This window comes from Camellia sinensis, chromosome 14 (assembly GCF_055761805.1).
Source record: "Camellia sinensis isolate YWXY chromosome 14, ASM5576180v1, whole genome shotgun sequence".
In the NCBI taxonomy this organism is placed as follows: domain Eukaryota; kingdom Viridiplantae; phylum Streptophyta; class Magnoliopsida; order Ericales; family Theaceae; genus Camellia; species Camellia sinensis.
Window position 1 is genome coordinate 76,832,316 of NC_138974.1, and position 18,636 is coordinate 76,850,951.

Below are 18,636 nucleotides of genomic sequence, written 5' to 3' on the forward strand. Positions count from 1 at the left end.
TTATATATACAAATAAGGGTAAAATAGACATTTTGAAAAATTGATTTATTATATTAGTTTTTCCGTTAGTTGACTAACAGAAGGATTAAATTGTAATAGAAGTTTAAACCTCAAGGAGGAGATGTAATTTCCAGAATATGAGGGGATACTTATATTAAAGACAAATCTTAAAAGGTGTCAATATAATTTATCCTGATAAATAAAAATCCCTTCATTTTTCCATTTTAACTATTAAGAAAAGTTTAAATTCTGCACCTTTAAGGATGGACACATCATAAAAAATGTATGAGTTTTTTGTGGTGAAAGTTATGAATATTTGTAGTATGAGTTTTGTCACTTTGTGATAAAGTTGAAATAGCGAATTTATGGTGTATACTCTAATATTACGAATGATAAAATTACGACACTACGTGATTTTTGTTTTAATATTTAGTGACGAGAAAAATTATGAAATTTTGTGACAAAAAGTTATAACATTTTGTAGTTTATGTTATGAAATTATATTTTTTTTTAAAAAAAAAGGCATATCATATGCATCCTTTTAAAGGTTTCGTTTGGAAAGTGGGTTGGCTTTTTGACATTTTGACTTTTTTGGCTCTTTTAGCCTGGGCTAAAAAGCTTGGTTTGAGAATGACTTTTTGGCTGTTTTGACTTTTTTTGTGAGAGAATAGCGTAATAATTATGGGTTTGATGTGATGTTTTATTTATTGTGGCTAAAATAGCCTATTTTGTCTTTTGCAGCTAAAATAGTCAAAAAAGTCCATAAACCATCTTCCCAAATGGAACCAAAGAGTACATTCTAGCTTCTGTCTAAATATTATTACTATTGCAAAGTGTCATAACTGACATGAGTAGGCCCATAAAGGTTATAGCCCATTTAGGGTCCAATACATATCCCAAATACTAGAGTCTAGCACTGTTGAAGCCCCCATGTAGTAATAAGAACCAATGACATCAAGACACATGGCAAGAGAAGGGCAAGCCACATCAGCAGACAAAGATCTGCAAAGTTATTGCCACGGCACATCGCCATTAATGAGGCCCCCTTACAGTATTTATTGCGATAACTCTTCTCTGACGGGACGGGACGGCACGCCCTCACCCTGAACAAGGGAAGCTACAGCATAGACTTTCGGTCAAGGTGACAGGTCGGAAGGGACAACGAAATGATTACCAGAGGATATAAGCAGACGTTGAAGACAAGAAGAATGTTAAGCTTTTCTATCTCTAATCTATCTCTACAATCTACTTCTCTTTCTAACTTGCTCGTCGGAGGGTTCACTCGGGGACTCCCCGTTCCCCGTTGAACTCTTGTGCAGGTTCTCTGGTGGGCTTGATCACTCGGATACCGGTTGGAGAACCGTGGATCAGTCCAACCCGTCCAAGTCTCTTGTAGTATCATCAATAACATTTTAATTTGTTACAAAAATTTATTTAGTTAAACAAAACAATACATAAAAAGGTCCAACCAACAACGACGTAATGGATGTTTGTCATATAATGGCAAAAAAGTTAAAATTTTAATTCAAATTTTATATATTCTTTCTTCTATACAGTTGTATATATCTTTCGTATTTCAATATAAATTTTACATACATAGCAATATTTCATTAGGTAGTGTAGTGGTCAACAGTGTCTTTTTGAAATTAAATGAAATTAATTTTAAAAATTATTAATTTCAACTCAATCTCATTTTTACAATTTAAAAGTCTGATTTTTTTTAAAAATTTTCATTATTAGATTGATTTCAAAATAATAAACAAAAAGATTGGGTTACCTCAAATAAGAAGCAAAAATATTTTATTGATCATAATTTGTTTTTTATTTGACTAGATGAAATTACGTGAGAAGTATACATGCCTTTACCTTATAGGCAATGGAATATCGTAGCCTAAATAGCAACCCTTAAACAACCGACGTGGACAAATGTGTCACTTCTCGTTTAATGGGACCTCTGCATTCATTAAAATAAAATTAGGATTACTTGACCCACAAGTTATCCTTTTGAGATTTATGCATCAATCACCCATACTCTTTTTTTTTGAAAAATTTATGCATCAATCACCCATACTCTTTTTTTTGAAAAAATAACAGAAAAATAGAACAAATAATTTTAAAAAGGAGAAATTAAAAAATAATTACACAGGATCCCTAATTGTAATGATGAAAAATGTCCCACCCTCCAGAGATCCAAAATTTGTGTCAACAAGTTTTCAATTTAGAACATCAAACCCAAAAGGTAAGAATGGTTCAATGGGTTTGAGAAGTGGTTTGTCTTTCTCTTTTGGAAAACTGGTAAAAAACTAATTTTGAGTCATATCACCTCTCACATAACTTACTTACAAAAGACAAAATAAGCTAAAAAAGCCAAAAAGCTAACTTTTTACCAATTTCCCAAAACAATCAAGTAACCAAATTTAGGGCAACAATCCTCACATTCATGCCAATTTGAATTTATTTAAACAAGTCAAAAACCAGAAGATATGAAGTTGATCCTGGCACTGCTGTGATGACAAAAGAGACCATGATAGAATACACAAACGTTTTCACATATTTCTGCACAAAAAGGGTGAAAATTTTCTCTAATATGAGTGTATATGTCTATGACTACAGGAAATGTGGCTATGGCACCTACCTGAAATATAAAACATCATGTAAAAGAATTGGGCTATGAAACACCCCTCGAGACACAGAAGAAAGAAAAAGAAAAAAAAAAAAGAGTGAAAAAACGAAGCATGTACAAGGACATTCACGTGCCGAGAATATGTCAAAGTTAACCCTTTCCAATATGCGCAAGGTATGCCTTGTCTGCATCAGCAAGACGATCTTGGAACTGAGCCCACTCGCTTCTGCACCTATCTCTCACCTACAATTGAATTAACAATGAATTAAACTTAATTAAGAGAATCTGATTAATTAATTTGTGCCACTCAAAAAAATATTCCTTTAATTCAAAACAAAAGAATTAACACGGACTAAAAGAAAAAGACTCTGAACAGCTGCAAATAATCAGTGTGCATATACATACCCCCTGCCATGGAGGTTTACCATTCTCGGTCTGGCCCTGAATTTCACAGAAACATTCAGATTCATGAGTTCCAATGAACAATAATATGAAGATATTGAAAATATATGAAAATGAAACAAATGTACTGCAATAGAATTACTTGGGGATGCTCAAAACAAAACAATGACAGAAGACAAAAAAAAATGTCGCCACAGGGAAAGTATCTTCAAATAATGCAAAGTTTTACAGCTATAAGCCTATATGCAGACCTTTTTCTCATGGGTTAAAATACAAACAAAAAGAAAATTATTTAGAAAATTCACACAAAACAGAGCCACGTTGCATATCAACTTCATGACCCTGTACACTGCCCGTCTGCATAGACCTAAAACCACTAACCGCCGCCCCCCCCCCCCCCCCCCCCCCCCCCCCCCCCCCTCAAAAAAAAATGGAGGAAAAATCCCTCCAATTCCAAGTAAAACTAAATTGATTAAGAAGAAGCTTTAACTTCTAAGTTGTATAGGAAAAAAAATTATTTTGTTTTTTGCTTCCTAAAATACTCTTCAGCTTTGGAAACACCCATCAATCTTGCCTATGAACACCAGTACATGAGCCTTGACTGATTAATTATCATCATATCACAGCTTTCCACATCAGAAGTAGCCGACTAAAGTTGAACATAAGGTCCAAGATCAAAACATGTACAACTAAACTTCATTCTTTGATTTATTTACATCTCCATGCTCATTCTGTTCAATAGAGTAATTTCTCCTCCATAGAGACTGACAGGCAACATAAAACAACTTTGGGTACTTTTCCTTCCCCCATCAGCATGTGTATTATTTTGTTCCCCACCATAGTTGCCAAAACAGTAAAGTACAAGTGGTAAATGGTCTAAGCAGAAGAATGAATGGAATTGAAAAGCATACTAGCAAATGAATTTCATTAGAAACTTACACAAAATTAAGAGGAACTTTATATATATATATATATATAGTATCAGAAAACAAAACTGTGATCTTCAGTCGGAACTAGGGAAACTTGAAAGAGACGTTCATGAATCATTGTAAAAGAGAAAATGAGAATTTTGTTATGTGACTTATAAAACCTCCATCTTTGATGAGTTTCAAAGATGGCATATTCCAAGTATGTAAAGTAAAAGAAATCACCTAGGTGCTTTTGCCTAAGAGTCTCCAAAACATGTAAATAGCATCCCACCTCAACTTCTTAGGAGCATGCTTTTGAGTCATAAAGGCTAAAGAAACCTCAATGCAGTGTTTTTTACGTTCGACAATACCATTCCTTGGAGAGGTACAGCCATGAGAAGAATTATGTCATGTGAATCACATTAAGCTTGCAAGAACCAAGTCATTCTAGAATAATCATCCACAAAGGAACACTAAGCAAAAGACCTAGAAAATTTGTCTTAAACAATCCAAGCTAATGATGACTCACCTGGTTCCCGAGGGAGGGAATTACTTGATGGACAATCCACTGTGAATCAACCACACCAATTTTCTCATGTGCAGGCTACAGGCAAAACAAAAGTAATTATAGATTAGTGCTGAACAGAAGCTGCTGTCCTAATCTACAAGACCATATTGTATAAAATGCACACATTGTTATCAGTCAAAAGCATCCATAGAAGCCCCAAAACAAATGTGCTATTCTCACTAAGATAACATTTACCACCTAAAAAACTGCATTGTGTTTTTTTTTTTTTTTTTTTTTTTTTTCGCTAAACCAAAATTACAAGACAAACAATTATTACTCACTAGGTTCATTCTTTAGTTAATTTTTGCCCAACAGTTTGCATGACACAATCTGTCACACATCCACCCAACCAAAAAAAATTGAAAATAAAAATAACTGCACATATGCATTTTCTGAAGAATGTAACTGAAACATTTGTATATATCAGCAATCATGGGAGAAACTACCTCTACACATCTTCTAAGGGCAAAATCCAATCCCCATCCATGCACCAAATCATTCTACAATGATATTATACAAACAGGTTAACATAGATACATAATTCAGAATGGAAATATATATATATATATATTTAAGCAGCAGAAAACTTGAAAGCACTCAGAATGGGAAAATTCAATAGATAAGAAAACATAGATGCATAATTCACATATGCAGTCCCAAAAATTAAAACATTACCTGAATCATATGCCAAACACAGCGCCATGCTTCCCGAGAAAACACGGGGGCCATGATTTCCACAAATCTGAACAAATGCAAAGAAGTTCAAAAGTTCAAAAAATATAAATAAATAAATAAAATTAAAAAATTAGCTAAAGGTCTGGATGAGGTACATTTGTATTGCAGATGAATTAAGGTTTGTATCAAGAAATTCACACATTAGATGAATCATCTAGCATGTTAATTGATAATTCTTCAGAGTTCATATCTGTATAACTTTAAATATTTTGCAAATTTTGCTGCCCAAAGTCTCCAATTTCTTGCAGTTACCTATGAAGCATGGTACTTCGACAAACATGTCATACCCATACCGGATATTGGTACTTCATATGGAAGTTCTATACACATACCAGGTACACGAAATATGTGCTCAAATTTTATTTTCTTAATTTTTGGCATACCAAGATGTATCTAGTATACCCAAATCATACCGTACCTCAGTCGAAACAGCATTTTCTTCTACTACAAAAGTCAAATTAATTTCATTGGACTTCTTTTTTTTATTTTATGCTTAGCATGATTTTAAAATTAAGCTATCATTTGTAAGTTATTTAATATAATGATATTTAATTTTTGTTTATACCTTTATTTTTGGCATTAAATGTGAATTGTAAATTGAATATTAACAAATTAAACATTTAACTAATTTTTGCATTACTCCACATTAAAAATAAATATTTTTTTTACAAACGTACCAAGCCGTACCTGTACTATATTCTTTTAGATTTTACTGTATCGACGTACTAGTGCTCATACCCGTACCTATGCTTCATAGCAAATAAACAAATCCAATGTTCCCAATGTAGTACACCACATGCTCTAATGTGGGGTATGATAGGGTTGGCCTTACATTGAACAAATTGTTCGTATGTTGAGATATTTCTAAATAAAGGAGTACTTTTCTTTCAATAAATAGATCATTCAGAAATAAAATTCTTAAAAAATCCTCAAACCTTCACTTAGAAACCTCTATATATTCAGTTATAATTTAATGTTTGTTTATTTAACATTTCCTTTCATAAAGAAGAAAACCAAAAGAGGAAATAGGAAAATATGAAGTCAATCTTCCAGAAGTGTTCCATGTGTACAGCCTGACCTATGGTAAATTTGACTGTTAGTAACACCAAAAGATACTCAAGGTTAAATAGAATATACTGCATTGCAACAGAATATTTAATTTTGACCCATTTGACAGTCAGATTTAAATGCATGACCACAAAATTAGTTTGAGATTAACCTTATCCTACTTCATGATTTTCCGAAGTAAGAGAATCATAGTATAATTGCAGGCTCTTAGTTGGTGAACATGGCAAGCTGAATAAACAGATTTGATTAGAGATTTTTCTAGGGAGAGAAAAAACAAATATTAACTTATTCAACAAATTGAGGCAGATACATGTTTGAGTGCACATGTGTGTGTGTGTGTGCATGAGAGAGAGAGAGAGAGAGAGAGAGAGCTTACGCAGCACATGGAGGTAAATGTGGGTCACTGCACCAGCCTGGTTTCTCTTCTGCATTCCTGTCCACCAATCCAGACATTTAGAACTGAACACACTGTACAGATTGAGTGGCTTTGAAACAGGAGTTACAGCAATTGCCTATATAACAATATCACCTGTTACATGGACTTGAGAGCAAGTTCTACATGTGGGGATGTGTCGTAAGTGTCGAATTTATCAAATTGCCAAGTCAAACGACATCATGGTACAGATAAAATTCAAAATGGTACTTTTATTATGTAGCATAGAGCATTACACATGGACAATTCGCTCATTTGGAAGCAACCGGGCCACAAAAATAACATAATAAAGGAATTAATTTACATTTATACTATACAATTAAATTACCAGACATGCTTGGTGGGTGCATGTACAACTAGACATGACAGACAATTATTCCTTGTCCAGTGTCGTGTGACTGGCATACGCATGCATCATGCATTCAAAAGAGTCCATGTAAACATCAAATATGAAGGGGAAGGCCTTACTTGGTTTGAATTTCAGAAATAGCTTTCTGATTTTTTTTTTTTTTTTTGAAAAAATAGAAATTATTTTGACAAAAATAAATACAACAAAGATATTTTTAAAAATTATTCCTAACCTCCAAAAAGATAATATAAAAATGAAATATTTTTTTTATACCAAATTAATTTTTTATTTTTAAAAAAAATAAATTTAAAACAGTTTTTGAAAATCAAACCAAACTGAGGTGAAAATTTTACTTCGTTTTTTGTGTGTTGTGTGGTTGGGGTGGGTAATCTCAGAGTGAAACAGTAGAGCGTACTTGTGAAATTCTCTGTCACCCCTCCTTTTTGTCATCTGCCATGTTAGTCCATTGTTGGGCTCAAGACCCGGTTGCGAAATCTCCAGACCATGTTTCTTAACTAGTTGAATAAACCTGGTAGATTTGCCAAGATGAAAAGAACATGTAAATTCTGGATTTTCAGAAAACATGAATGCGGAAATGGAAAAAGAAAGAAACAAAGCAGAGAAACTTACTTTTCACCATTGAAGTGTTCAACTCCAAGATCTTCATCCCAGATGAAAATATAGTCATAAGCTGCTACAATATCAGGATGCATAAACCGCTTTGCATACCACCTGCATAAGATTAAAAATTTATAGATACAGGAGGCCACAAACTCTCACATCAGCAAGAAGACAATACAACTGGTAGCAAATCTTATGATTCAGTCACTTAATGATTTTTTTTTTATATAATTAACGCAACCACTTAAATGATTAAATCTACAAAAGGATGCAATATTAATAAAAACTCATTTTAGTGTCTTTCTTGCCATAGTCTTTTCCTCAAAGATGCTGTGGTGGAACACCAAAACTACGTGAATGCTAAAGAATCTTACCATTTTGTTTGTTTTCTTACACTGACATGAATTGCCCTCCGTGACCACTCAAATTCATCCCATTCACTTGTCCGGCCATCATAATGAAAAAGCAATATTTGGAAATCCTCCGAAAACTATCAAAAAATAACATAAGATGCAGACCTCAGTATACATGCAAAATAATAAAAAGAAGTAACAGGATGGTCCGTGAGTAACCTTATTAATTGCCGCATTAATATTGTTCCTCTGATCCCAACCAACTGTGAATGTTACCAAATATTTCGGCTTCTTTTTCAAATCCTGAAAATTTCAGAACATTATTCATGAGACAATCAGAGTTACAAGGGGAGCTAACGCAGTCGCAGTAGGAAACATTTTCTTCATGCACTTATTTTATAACAATTTGTATTTTATGATGTGAGGTCCTTTCTGTGCTCACAGTTGTCAACATGCTCAAAATGCATGCAGCAAAACATTTTCCTAGTGAAGAAGGTCAATCACCCTCTTGTCTCCAACAATGATAAACCTACCGTTTTAATAATCCAGGCATGGAAAATGAAGAAACCAAACAAAACCAGAAAATTACAGTTTCATACAAACAAGTACCACACAATCTTAAAAAAGGCCTGTGGAACTCATAAACTTTAAACATTTGACAAGAAAATTAAACCATGAGCAATCTATGTTCTAATAGAACTACAAAATCATAAAAGGCCTAGTCAAGCCTGAAGAGTTAAAAAAATAACACATTACAACAAGTATAGATAACTCCAGCGATCTGAAATTGGTAAATAATTGCAAGCTCCAGCACCACAATACAGTTATTTTGTTGAACCACATACCTCACTAGGTTCACCCCATAACCTTCGCAAATAAAAATCAGACTTTGATTCTATGATTCCTGGAGGTAATGACTCTGCACCACGGGGATTTGTTGGAACATATATCTGGGAGGAAAACCAAACAAGAGAAATGTATCAGCGCAAATAAAAATTGAACATAACTCTTGGTTTGCTAAAACACACACTGCAGATAAGTTCTAAAACAATACTACAGATAAACATAATATCAAGCCAAATCATCAAACTAAGAACCACAGACATATCCAAGAAGCTGTTGTGTCCCTGTCAGATACCAACACCACTACCACAGTTGTAGAGACATGTCCAATGCTTCATGGACATGTACACAACTAAGCAATAAATTATAGTGGACACTTTGACTACACATCCTAACACTCCTCAATACAGCCCAAAATGTCCAACATTTCTTTCTTTAAATGGCCAAAATATATAACAATCAAATTGAACTCATCAAACTCCATCTCACATATTATGAAGTCTTAATATAGAGATTTAAAGTATTGATCAAAGTAATACACTGGTACATTGCACAATATGTATAAACCAAACCAACCAAAGTCTTGTATAATTGATGTATATAAAAATAGTATGTGTATATTTCCCTATTTTACCTGGAACGTGAATCGTTCTAGAACATTGAACAAGAACGGGAACGGGAACATAGAATGCCATATGCTCTAAAATGTGGTACGATATGAGTAGACTTGTATAAATTACAATATAAGAATTTAAGCAACTTCTAAAGTATTGTTCTTTTAACTATTACACATCCAACAAAATGTAATTTTTTTTCCCCCGAATTAATCATGTAGCAAAACATTTGTATGAGCATTATGACCCATTTTTTACTTTCTGCCTCATCAAAACTTCACTCCCCTTAGATTTTAGTTCATTTGATGTTTTTTCTCCTAAGGAAACATTTAAGGAAATATACTAGGGAAAAAATTTGGAATTGCTTCAGATCACTAAATTTACTGCTTTGGAACATGTGTTCAAAAACGATATTCGCTAAGGTATTCACATTTTTTGGTAACACTGATATTTCCATATCCTACATTTGAGAATTTGTAGCATCACTGCATTCATCATGTCATATCATTTTTGTGTCCTATATTTTTGTCTATGCTACTTATTAGTTATTAGTTCGTAAAACAATATTACAGTCCCTCTTTGATTTCTCATATACATAGATTACAAATTCAAGCATATAAATCTATGGTTGTAGCTATGCTACTTCACTTATTTCTTTCTTGAAAAATTTTGTTCAAATCTGAAAATGAAAAAAGGAGACTTTATTACATATTAAGAAATCTGCAAATGAAAAGACCAAAAAGAACAAATGAAACCCTCCCATCTCAAAGAAGGGACAACATGTTACATGAGCTAGGAAAAAAATGACAGAACCAGACTTGGATTTCAAAAAATCAAATAATTCAAATGATACATGGACTTTGGTATGAGTATCAGGTGACAATGTGCGTCCAAGCGCATCCAACCTTGATAAGCCTAAATCGTAGTATATTAGGATATGTATCTAAAAGTTGGATAGGGGAATGAGGATGTGTCATGGATATTTATATGTATCACATTGTACAATATTCTTAGATAAGATAATGCAAATTATGTAGAAATGTGCTTGAAATTAAATAAGATTTAGAAAATATATAAAATTTCTATGTCTCATTATGTGAGGAGCAAGAGATTTTTCTTTACTAGCAAATGTGAATTTCTTCTTCTTTTAACATCATAGAAAATTAAAAGATCCAAATGTCTAAATTGAATAGGGTATCCAACATATATCTCACACCTTTACCCATGTCATATGAGGTGGGCATAGGTATTTAGAGAAAAATAAGAGAGTCCATGTAACACCAATTTCAATCTATTAAAGTAAGTTTCCTAGTTGTTTCAATCAAGAAATAACCATTACAAGTCAAACATTCTACTTTTTATTGATAAGAGAACTTAATTAAAGCAGGGAAGCAGCAATCACGAGGGAAACTGTCCAAAATCAGGTTGAAGAACTAAACAAAATCAAAGAAGCAATAATTGCGCAACTTAATGAAAACATCAAGAATAAATCTAAAAATGCATTCATCCCCAAACTTCAGTGCTGTTATCCGGAATTTATGTTTTGAGATTGTAACAGAAATATAATTTAGAGATTCAGCAAATCTATTCATAGATCAATTGACTTTTGGCATCAACTTTTGAGAGTATTTCTAATTCGCGTATTACATTTTGGTTGGCAAATGACTATATCTTACGTAAGAAAACAAAGAAAAACCACTGGATTATAGCTGGGCCTATAGATGGAAGCTGCTTCAGAATTTATGATGCAAGAAATAAAAGAAAATTTTGAAGAACTAAATCACCAAAGAAAAGGTACCTTTGGAGGTGCAGTATCAGTTGAAACACGATTTTCAGGTATGTGGTCACTGACAGATCTATGATGATCGTCTTTGAAGGCTACATCAAAAGATGATATAATGCTTGAAGGCAAGTTAATCTGCGAGATTTCACAACGAATCAAATAGATGATAGGTGTCTTGTGCAACACAGGTTTATTCACAGAATTAGCCAACATACCTTAGTAAGAGAAACCGATGGAAATGAAACTCCAATAAAATATCCGAAGACCATTCCCATAATAGTAGTCATTGCAAGTCTGACACTGCCACTTGATTTCTTAGAGACTCCGCTGCAAAGAATGAGAAAACTAATCACCATGGTTTCACATAATAGAAACCGCATTTGGGTACTTCAAAGCCTACTTACACAAATTAACTAGCAACTCATCAAAATGAAGCTTGGGAGAATGTATCTGTACAAACCTGCGGTATGTGGTCCCCATCTTGGAAAAGTCACTCAACTTCAGAGGTCATGCACTAGGCAAAAATCTACAACTTTTGAAGCTTAAAACAGAAAAACCCAGTTTCAAGAAAGCAACTGTGGTTTTCCCAAATACTAATTCCTGTTAAACACATCCATGAAATATTCAATATATAATAAACAACAACTACAAGAATCTGAAGCAAAGCCGTATATAATCTTAAATCAAGATTTCTGCAATCTTTCTGCCTTGTTCTCTCATTAATTGCCCCCAACTTTACAATGTAAGCAATAAATAACCTAATTAATAAACCCACAAAATAAAACCCTAAAAATAAAAATAAATTTCCTTTCCTTTCCTTTCCTTTTCTGTGTAGGTTACAGCTTTGCAGCTTGTGAGCACGACCCAAAAAAATAAAACCCTAAAAACCCAGCAAAAGCTATTCCCTTTTTTTCTTTTTCTTTTAAAAAATTATAAACCCAGTAAAATTATGCAAGTTTAAACCAAGATTCGCATTGCATTAATACTATTCCACTTTATTAAATTTTTCTATTTACTTAAATACTCTGATCTGCATCGTATAATAACTTCAAAAGATTTGGGTTGTCTTCTCGGGGAAGAAGGGTTCATCAAGACATAGCAGTGACGATTGACACCAAAATACAGTATTTTTACATTCATATTTGTTCAGTATTACAGTGATTTTAAACTGTATAACATTCAATTTAAAAATTTTGCACTAAAGGAACACGAAATTGAGGACATAAAAACTGCAAAATAGAAGCAAATTAATGGCTAATACGGACTAAAATTGTTGCATATGAATCACAATCCCTAAACAAATCGAATTCGATTCTTGAAAAAAATACACAAAGAAATAAGTAAATATGTAATAATCGGTACATTATTGAGAAGCTTACAGATTTCGTCGACACCAAGCGAGAGAGCGAGAGAGCGAGAGAACGAGAGAGAGGCCTTGTTCTCTAGAGATCGGTACCAATATCTGGTTTTTATTACGGCCAAAAACTGAATATTGCGTCCAATTTAAGGTGACGAAAGTACCCTACTCACAATTAATAAACTACCCTTTTCACAATTAATAATGAGTGTGTTTTGTTTTAATTTTTTGAATTTAATTTTTTGTCTTTTGTTTTTTTTTTTAGTAAATATTTTTTATAATTTTTTATATTTTTTATAATTTTTTATATTTTTTGTAATTTTTTTAAATATTTTAAAAAATTAATAAATACACAAAAATATAAAAATATATTGAATTTTCATATTTTTTTATATTTTTGATGTTTAGTGAATTTTTTAAAGATTTTTTTACAAAAATTATACTTTTTAAGTGTATTTATGTCAAGTGTGTCTAAAAATTGAAAAAAAAAATGTTAAAATATTAAAACAAATTAGTAAAAACAAAAAAAATACAAAAAATAATAAAGTTGAATTTTCTAAAAAGTGTTTTCCAAAAAATGAAAACATGCATACTGAATAATAATAATTTGGGTAAATTACATTTTGCCCCTTTATGTTTGGCCGCTTTCTCACTTTGGCTTTTTTAATTTATTTTTTTCTACTTTGGTCTTTCATATTTCAAGTTTTTTTTCAAAATTAGATAGAATAATTGTCCCATAATATCAAAAATATATTATTATATTATAATTTAAATTTATGTTAGTTGTGTGAGCCATATATAATAAAATATTTTTATGTCACGTTACTAATAATGTGTTATTTCTACTTTAGAAGTAAAGTGAGAAAAACTTGAAACATGAAGAGCCAAAGTGAAAAAAATAAACTTGAAGGGCCAAAGTGAAAAGTAGTCAAATATAAAAGGGGCAAAGTGTAATTTACCCTAATAATTTAATAAGAAAATGAAAAAAATACAAACACTTATCATTTTAATTATAATAAAAAAAACTTTTTGGAGTGTTAAATAAGTTTCATAGATAAAAATAATAATAATAATTTAATAAGAAAATGAAAAAATCACAAATACTTATCGTTTTAATAAAATAAAATAAAAATTCTTTTTGGAGTGTTAAATAAATTTCATAGATATGGAATGGATCACAAAAAATATAGATGACACAATTTAGATGAAATTGTATTTTTTATGATAAATCCACTATGTGATATGTACGATCAAAATTAGGATGTGATTGATTCTTTGATCGATTAATTATTGGTAGTTATGTTGTTTTCAAAAATTCATAAATAGTGTTTGGTATTTTATTTTATTTTTTTGTTTTTATCAAACTAATTTCTAATGTTTTTCTGAAAAAAAAAAATCAAAAAACAAGTCCAAAAAATTAAAGCAAACAGTGCCACTCTTACATTTTTGTTTTTTTTTTTTTAAATATCTTTATTTTTTAAAATTGCAACAATTTCTACAACTTTAAGAGTCAAGACAAAGGTGCTTTCAAATCTCAATAAAGTTTTTTTTGTTGTGATGAGGAAAAAAATTATATCCTAAATCATTTATTTTCTATTTTGTTAGAGAAAAATTAAAGCAAACAGAGCCACTCATACATTTTTGTTTTTCTTAAATATTTTTATTTTTTAAAATTGTAACAATTTCAACAAATTTAAGAGTCAAGACAATGGTGCTTTCAAATCTCAATAAAGTTTTTTTTGTTGTGATGAGGAAAAAAATTATATCCTAATTCGTTTATGTTCTATTTTGTTAACCAAAACATGAGAATTTCATTTTTTTAAGTTTTCCTTCTCTGCGCTCCATTTTCTCCACCAATCATTAAAGCAGACTATTATTTGGTGGTATTTTCTAACGTTTTTACACTTCTTTTTTTGTTTTTACATAATTGTTTTTCAATTTTTCTATTTAAAAAAAAATAGGGTCACCTATTCTAAACAAACTCAAAAAGTAATTTTTTATTCAAAAGTTGAAAAATAAAATTCACTAAAGACAAAAATAAGCTTACAAAACAACTCAATTTATAAATTGCATCAAACAATATATATAGGTTGAGTTGCTTTCCCTTACAGATAAATTTACAATATGCACCTTTTAAATGGTGCACATTATAAAAAAATTATGATTTTTTATGATAAATATTATGATTATTTATGATGTGTTATGAAGTTTTGTAGTAAAGTTATGAATAGCGAATTCCTGATGTTCATCTTAAAATAAAGGATGATAATGTTATGATATTTTGTAATTTTTGTTATGGCATTTTAAGATTTTGTTATGATATTTTTTAATAAAAAAATTTATAACTTTTGTAGTTAAAAAATTATGATATTTTGTGTTTAAGTTATAAAATTTTATAAAAAAATATGAAAAACATATCATATATACCTTTTTAAGAATGCATATTGTAGCATATTCCTTCACTTACATTTTTGTGATGGCTTACCTGTTGATGCACAAACATACATAAGGCAATGCCAGCACAACATTGAAATAGTATACTGTTAATATAATTCCTTTACCAAACTATGAAATATTTTACTGTCGATAGTATATAATTTTGATACCCCAACCACAGGGTGGCACCAAAATTGACATGTCCTCTTTATTCATGTACAACCTGTCTAGAGCGCTAGCCAATCACAATGCACCACACTATTGTTTCCTTTAATAAAGAGGTTCCTTTAAACGATGTGACAAATATTCCCACCAATAAAATTGTTGTAAAAAGTAATAAATTTTATATAAATAAAATTACTAATGATATATTATGAAATAATAAAATTTTAAAAATTAAAGTAACATTTATTTTATATTATATGATAGATGTCACATTATTAGGTAAATTTTTTAATTTATATAGCACTAACAAATTTTTAAACATAAATAATATATTATAGCATCAATTTCTATTAGTATAAGAAATGAAAACTTGTCAAATATATATATATATATAAAGAATTATGCTCTTCTTTTTTTTTTTTTTTTTTTTTTTTTGGGTATTCACGCTAAGTTACACGACACATGTGTAGTGATTATTTTCCTTGTCCTATTGGACCTAATCACCTAAACAACATGTAAATATTGTGAGACTTTAATTATTCTTTTTTTTATTATAAATATTATGATAATTTGATGTACAAATTATAATGTTTTCAATAGGCATAGATAATATTTACGTACTTTTAAATTCGAACGAAGGAACACAATTAATTATCGTTGAACAAAATTTTTCTTCTTGGGTTTCGTGAATCAAGTCAGGTGATAATGATTATGTTTCAATTAATAAAGTAAAGTTAAGAGTTGGACATTCATCAAATCTTTAAAAAAAAAAAAAAAAAAAAAAAAAAAAAAAAAAAAAAGGGGTTGGATATACATTAATATAAAGGGAGGATCATTTAAATTTTTTTAAAATAGAAAAGCTAAAGGGACCGAATTTATGTAATTTAAAAATAAATAATATTAATATAATAAAATGAATTTTATAAAATCAAAAAAGTCGCAGTAGCCTTTGTTTAACTTCAATAAATTCATCATTGCCTATAAATAATATGGGGAAAAATTTTAGTCTAACATCCCTCTCTAATTTTGGATAGTAGAAGAGTTTTATGTTAGATAAGGTCCCCATTATTTAAATTAGAGTTAGAAGATTAGGGAAGAGGGTAAAAGTGAACTTTTAGGTTGGGGCAAAATTGAAACTAAAAAAAAATGGAAGAGGTGGGAGTTCTAAAAAGCAAGGTAAGGGTTAATAGTAGCAATACTGCTTAATAAAACCAAGAAATGGAACATTATTAGACCCCATTGTTTCAAGACCAATCCCAAAGGAAAATTGAAAAAAAAATAATTTGGGACATTTACACACAAGTGTGTCAAAATCTCATTAAATTTTTAATAGTCAAAATTATCTTTTAAATAATAATTTTTCATCATTTGTGATAAAAGAGTATGATGATATGACATTTATTTTAATTTTTAAAACTTTAAAACATTATAATTTTTACAATATATATATATATATATATATTTTTTAAATTAAATTTACATTTTTAAAATCAACACAACGAGATTTGTCAAACAACACAAATATTAAATTAAAAAATGTAAAAATAAAAAATAATTTTTTATTATAATTTACAATTTAGACCATTTTTAATAGTAATATTTACTTGGTTTAGCTTTTTATTATAAAATATATATAGAGTTTGTTGAGTTAACTCAGAAATTTTAATACAAAATTGAAAAAAAAAATTAATGAGAAAATAAAACTGAAAAATTAAAATTTTATATTGCAACTATGAAATTCATCTAAAATATATGATTCCTAATATTAAGAAATTTCTCGATTTAAAAAATTTGGGAAAAAGTCAATTTACAATTTTTTCAATTTCTAACCATGAATTAAAATTTTAAACAAATAAATTATTTTTCTCACATATAAACATAAATAAACAATTTGAGAAATATCTCAATTACGGAACTAAGCAAACTGAAAAATTTCTCCGTTGGTGAAACACCTATATAGAACAATGTGAAAAACTAAAAATGTTTTAAGTTTCAGTGGATAGTTGTTGGCTTATTTTTCCTACGAAGGAAAATATCATAAATGCGAGCGTGCCAGCAAGGATTGAAAAATCCTTACAGATTAAATTCAAGCCAATTATCAAGCGATTGTGTTGACGGTTCTTTTGCCTCAACGAAGAGGACTTCAAATTTGCCAAGTGTAGCGAAAAGAAAAAGTAAAAGAAGAAAAAGGGACAGAGAAAGATGATTGAGTGAACAATCAAAGTAATAATTACTTACCTCTACTCCTATGCTTCGAAAAGAAAGTGCATAAAATGCTTCGAAATGAAAGTGCTGAAAATAAATGCTTCGAAATATAAATCTATGTTAAACTACTCCTAAGATAAGGAAAATAACAAGAAATATTGAAATCAAGTGTCTTTGATTATGAATTCTGGATCTCTTACAATGTAGCCATTAATGGCTATTTATAGAAGAAAAAATACAGCAATAACTACTTAGTAACTACCCATTTTTCCATCTTCATTCTTGTCTTGCCATGTGTCCTTCCACTCATCCACTTTGTCCTCCCACTCATCCACTTTGTCCTTCATATTCTCCATTATCTCTATAACTTCTTTTAACTTCAAAATGAATAAGAGGATACCACGTGTCCTGCAATTATATAAATAATAAATAATAATAAAAATTGCAGATTTATGGTGTTAACAATAGTTTTACAAACTAAGAAATTATCAATTCCGTACAACTAAAAAAAATTTTGTTTATAAGATTTTATATTCATTATTGATCTTATTTTATAGATCTCATTGCGTAAACTCCAGAAATATAAATTTATTAAAAATAAATGTAAATAAAAGTTATAAAGTTTTTAAGTCTTGAAACAATAAAATAAATTTCACATTAGCTTACCTACTTGAGTTAGGAGAAGTTATCTAGTGCTATTGAAGTATGGTCAAGTGGTACCTATAAGATCTGTGATTGGTAGAGAGTGTGTGACCCATAATTTTGTATTGAGGTACGAGACATAATATTTGGTAATTGGTGGAAAACATTATCATGTTATGCACTTTGAACACTTAATAATTTTATCTTAACACTTAGCCTCTGTTTGGCAAGTTGGTTCTTGGGCTTTTTTGGCTATTTTAGCCACAAAAGACAAAATAGGCTATTTTAGCCATAACAAACAAAACATCACATCCAACCCATAATCATTACATTCTTCTCTCACAAAAAAACTCAAAAAAGTCAAAAAGCCAAAAAGCCCTTCCCAAACCAAGCTTTTAAGCCCAGGTTAAAATAGCCAAAAAAGCCAAAAAGCCAAAAAGCCAACCCACTTCCCAAACGAATTGATACTTTTCAATTTCTTATGCTTTTATAAAAGTAAAACAATCATATATATATATATATATATATATA

At 30.2% G+C, this 18,636-nt stretch overlaps 1 protein-coding gene across 1 annotated transcript; it reads right to left on the reverse strand.

Annotated features, from left to right (window-relative positions):
• Window positions 1-2,553: 2,553 nt before the first annotated feature.
• Window positions 2,554-12,851, reverse strand: LOC114273046 (uncharacterized). The gene is made up of 15 exons (XM_082906239.1): window positions 12,680-12,851; window positions 11,761-11,900; window positions 11,516-11,627; window positions 11,316-11,435; window positions 8,906-9,010; window positions 8,280-8,363; window positions 8,082-8,197; window positions 7,717-7,818; window positions 7,502-7,615; window positions 6,681-6,737; window positions 5,177-5,243; window positions 4,948-5,001; window positions 4,463-4,537; window positions 3,029-3,064; window positions 2,554-2,866 (listed from the first exon to the last, which is right to left on the reverse strand). Exons 2-15 carry the CDS (start codon window positions 11,778-11,780, stop codon window positions 2,774-2,776), a joined length of 1,155 nt encoding a protein of 384 aa, XP_082762365.1. The 5' UTR covers window positions 11,781-11,900; window positions 12,680-12,851; the 3' UTR covers window positions 2,554-2,773.
• Window positions 12,852-18,636: the final 5,785 nt, after the last annotated feature.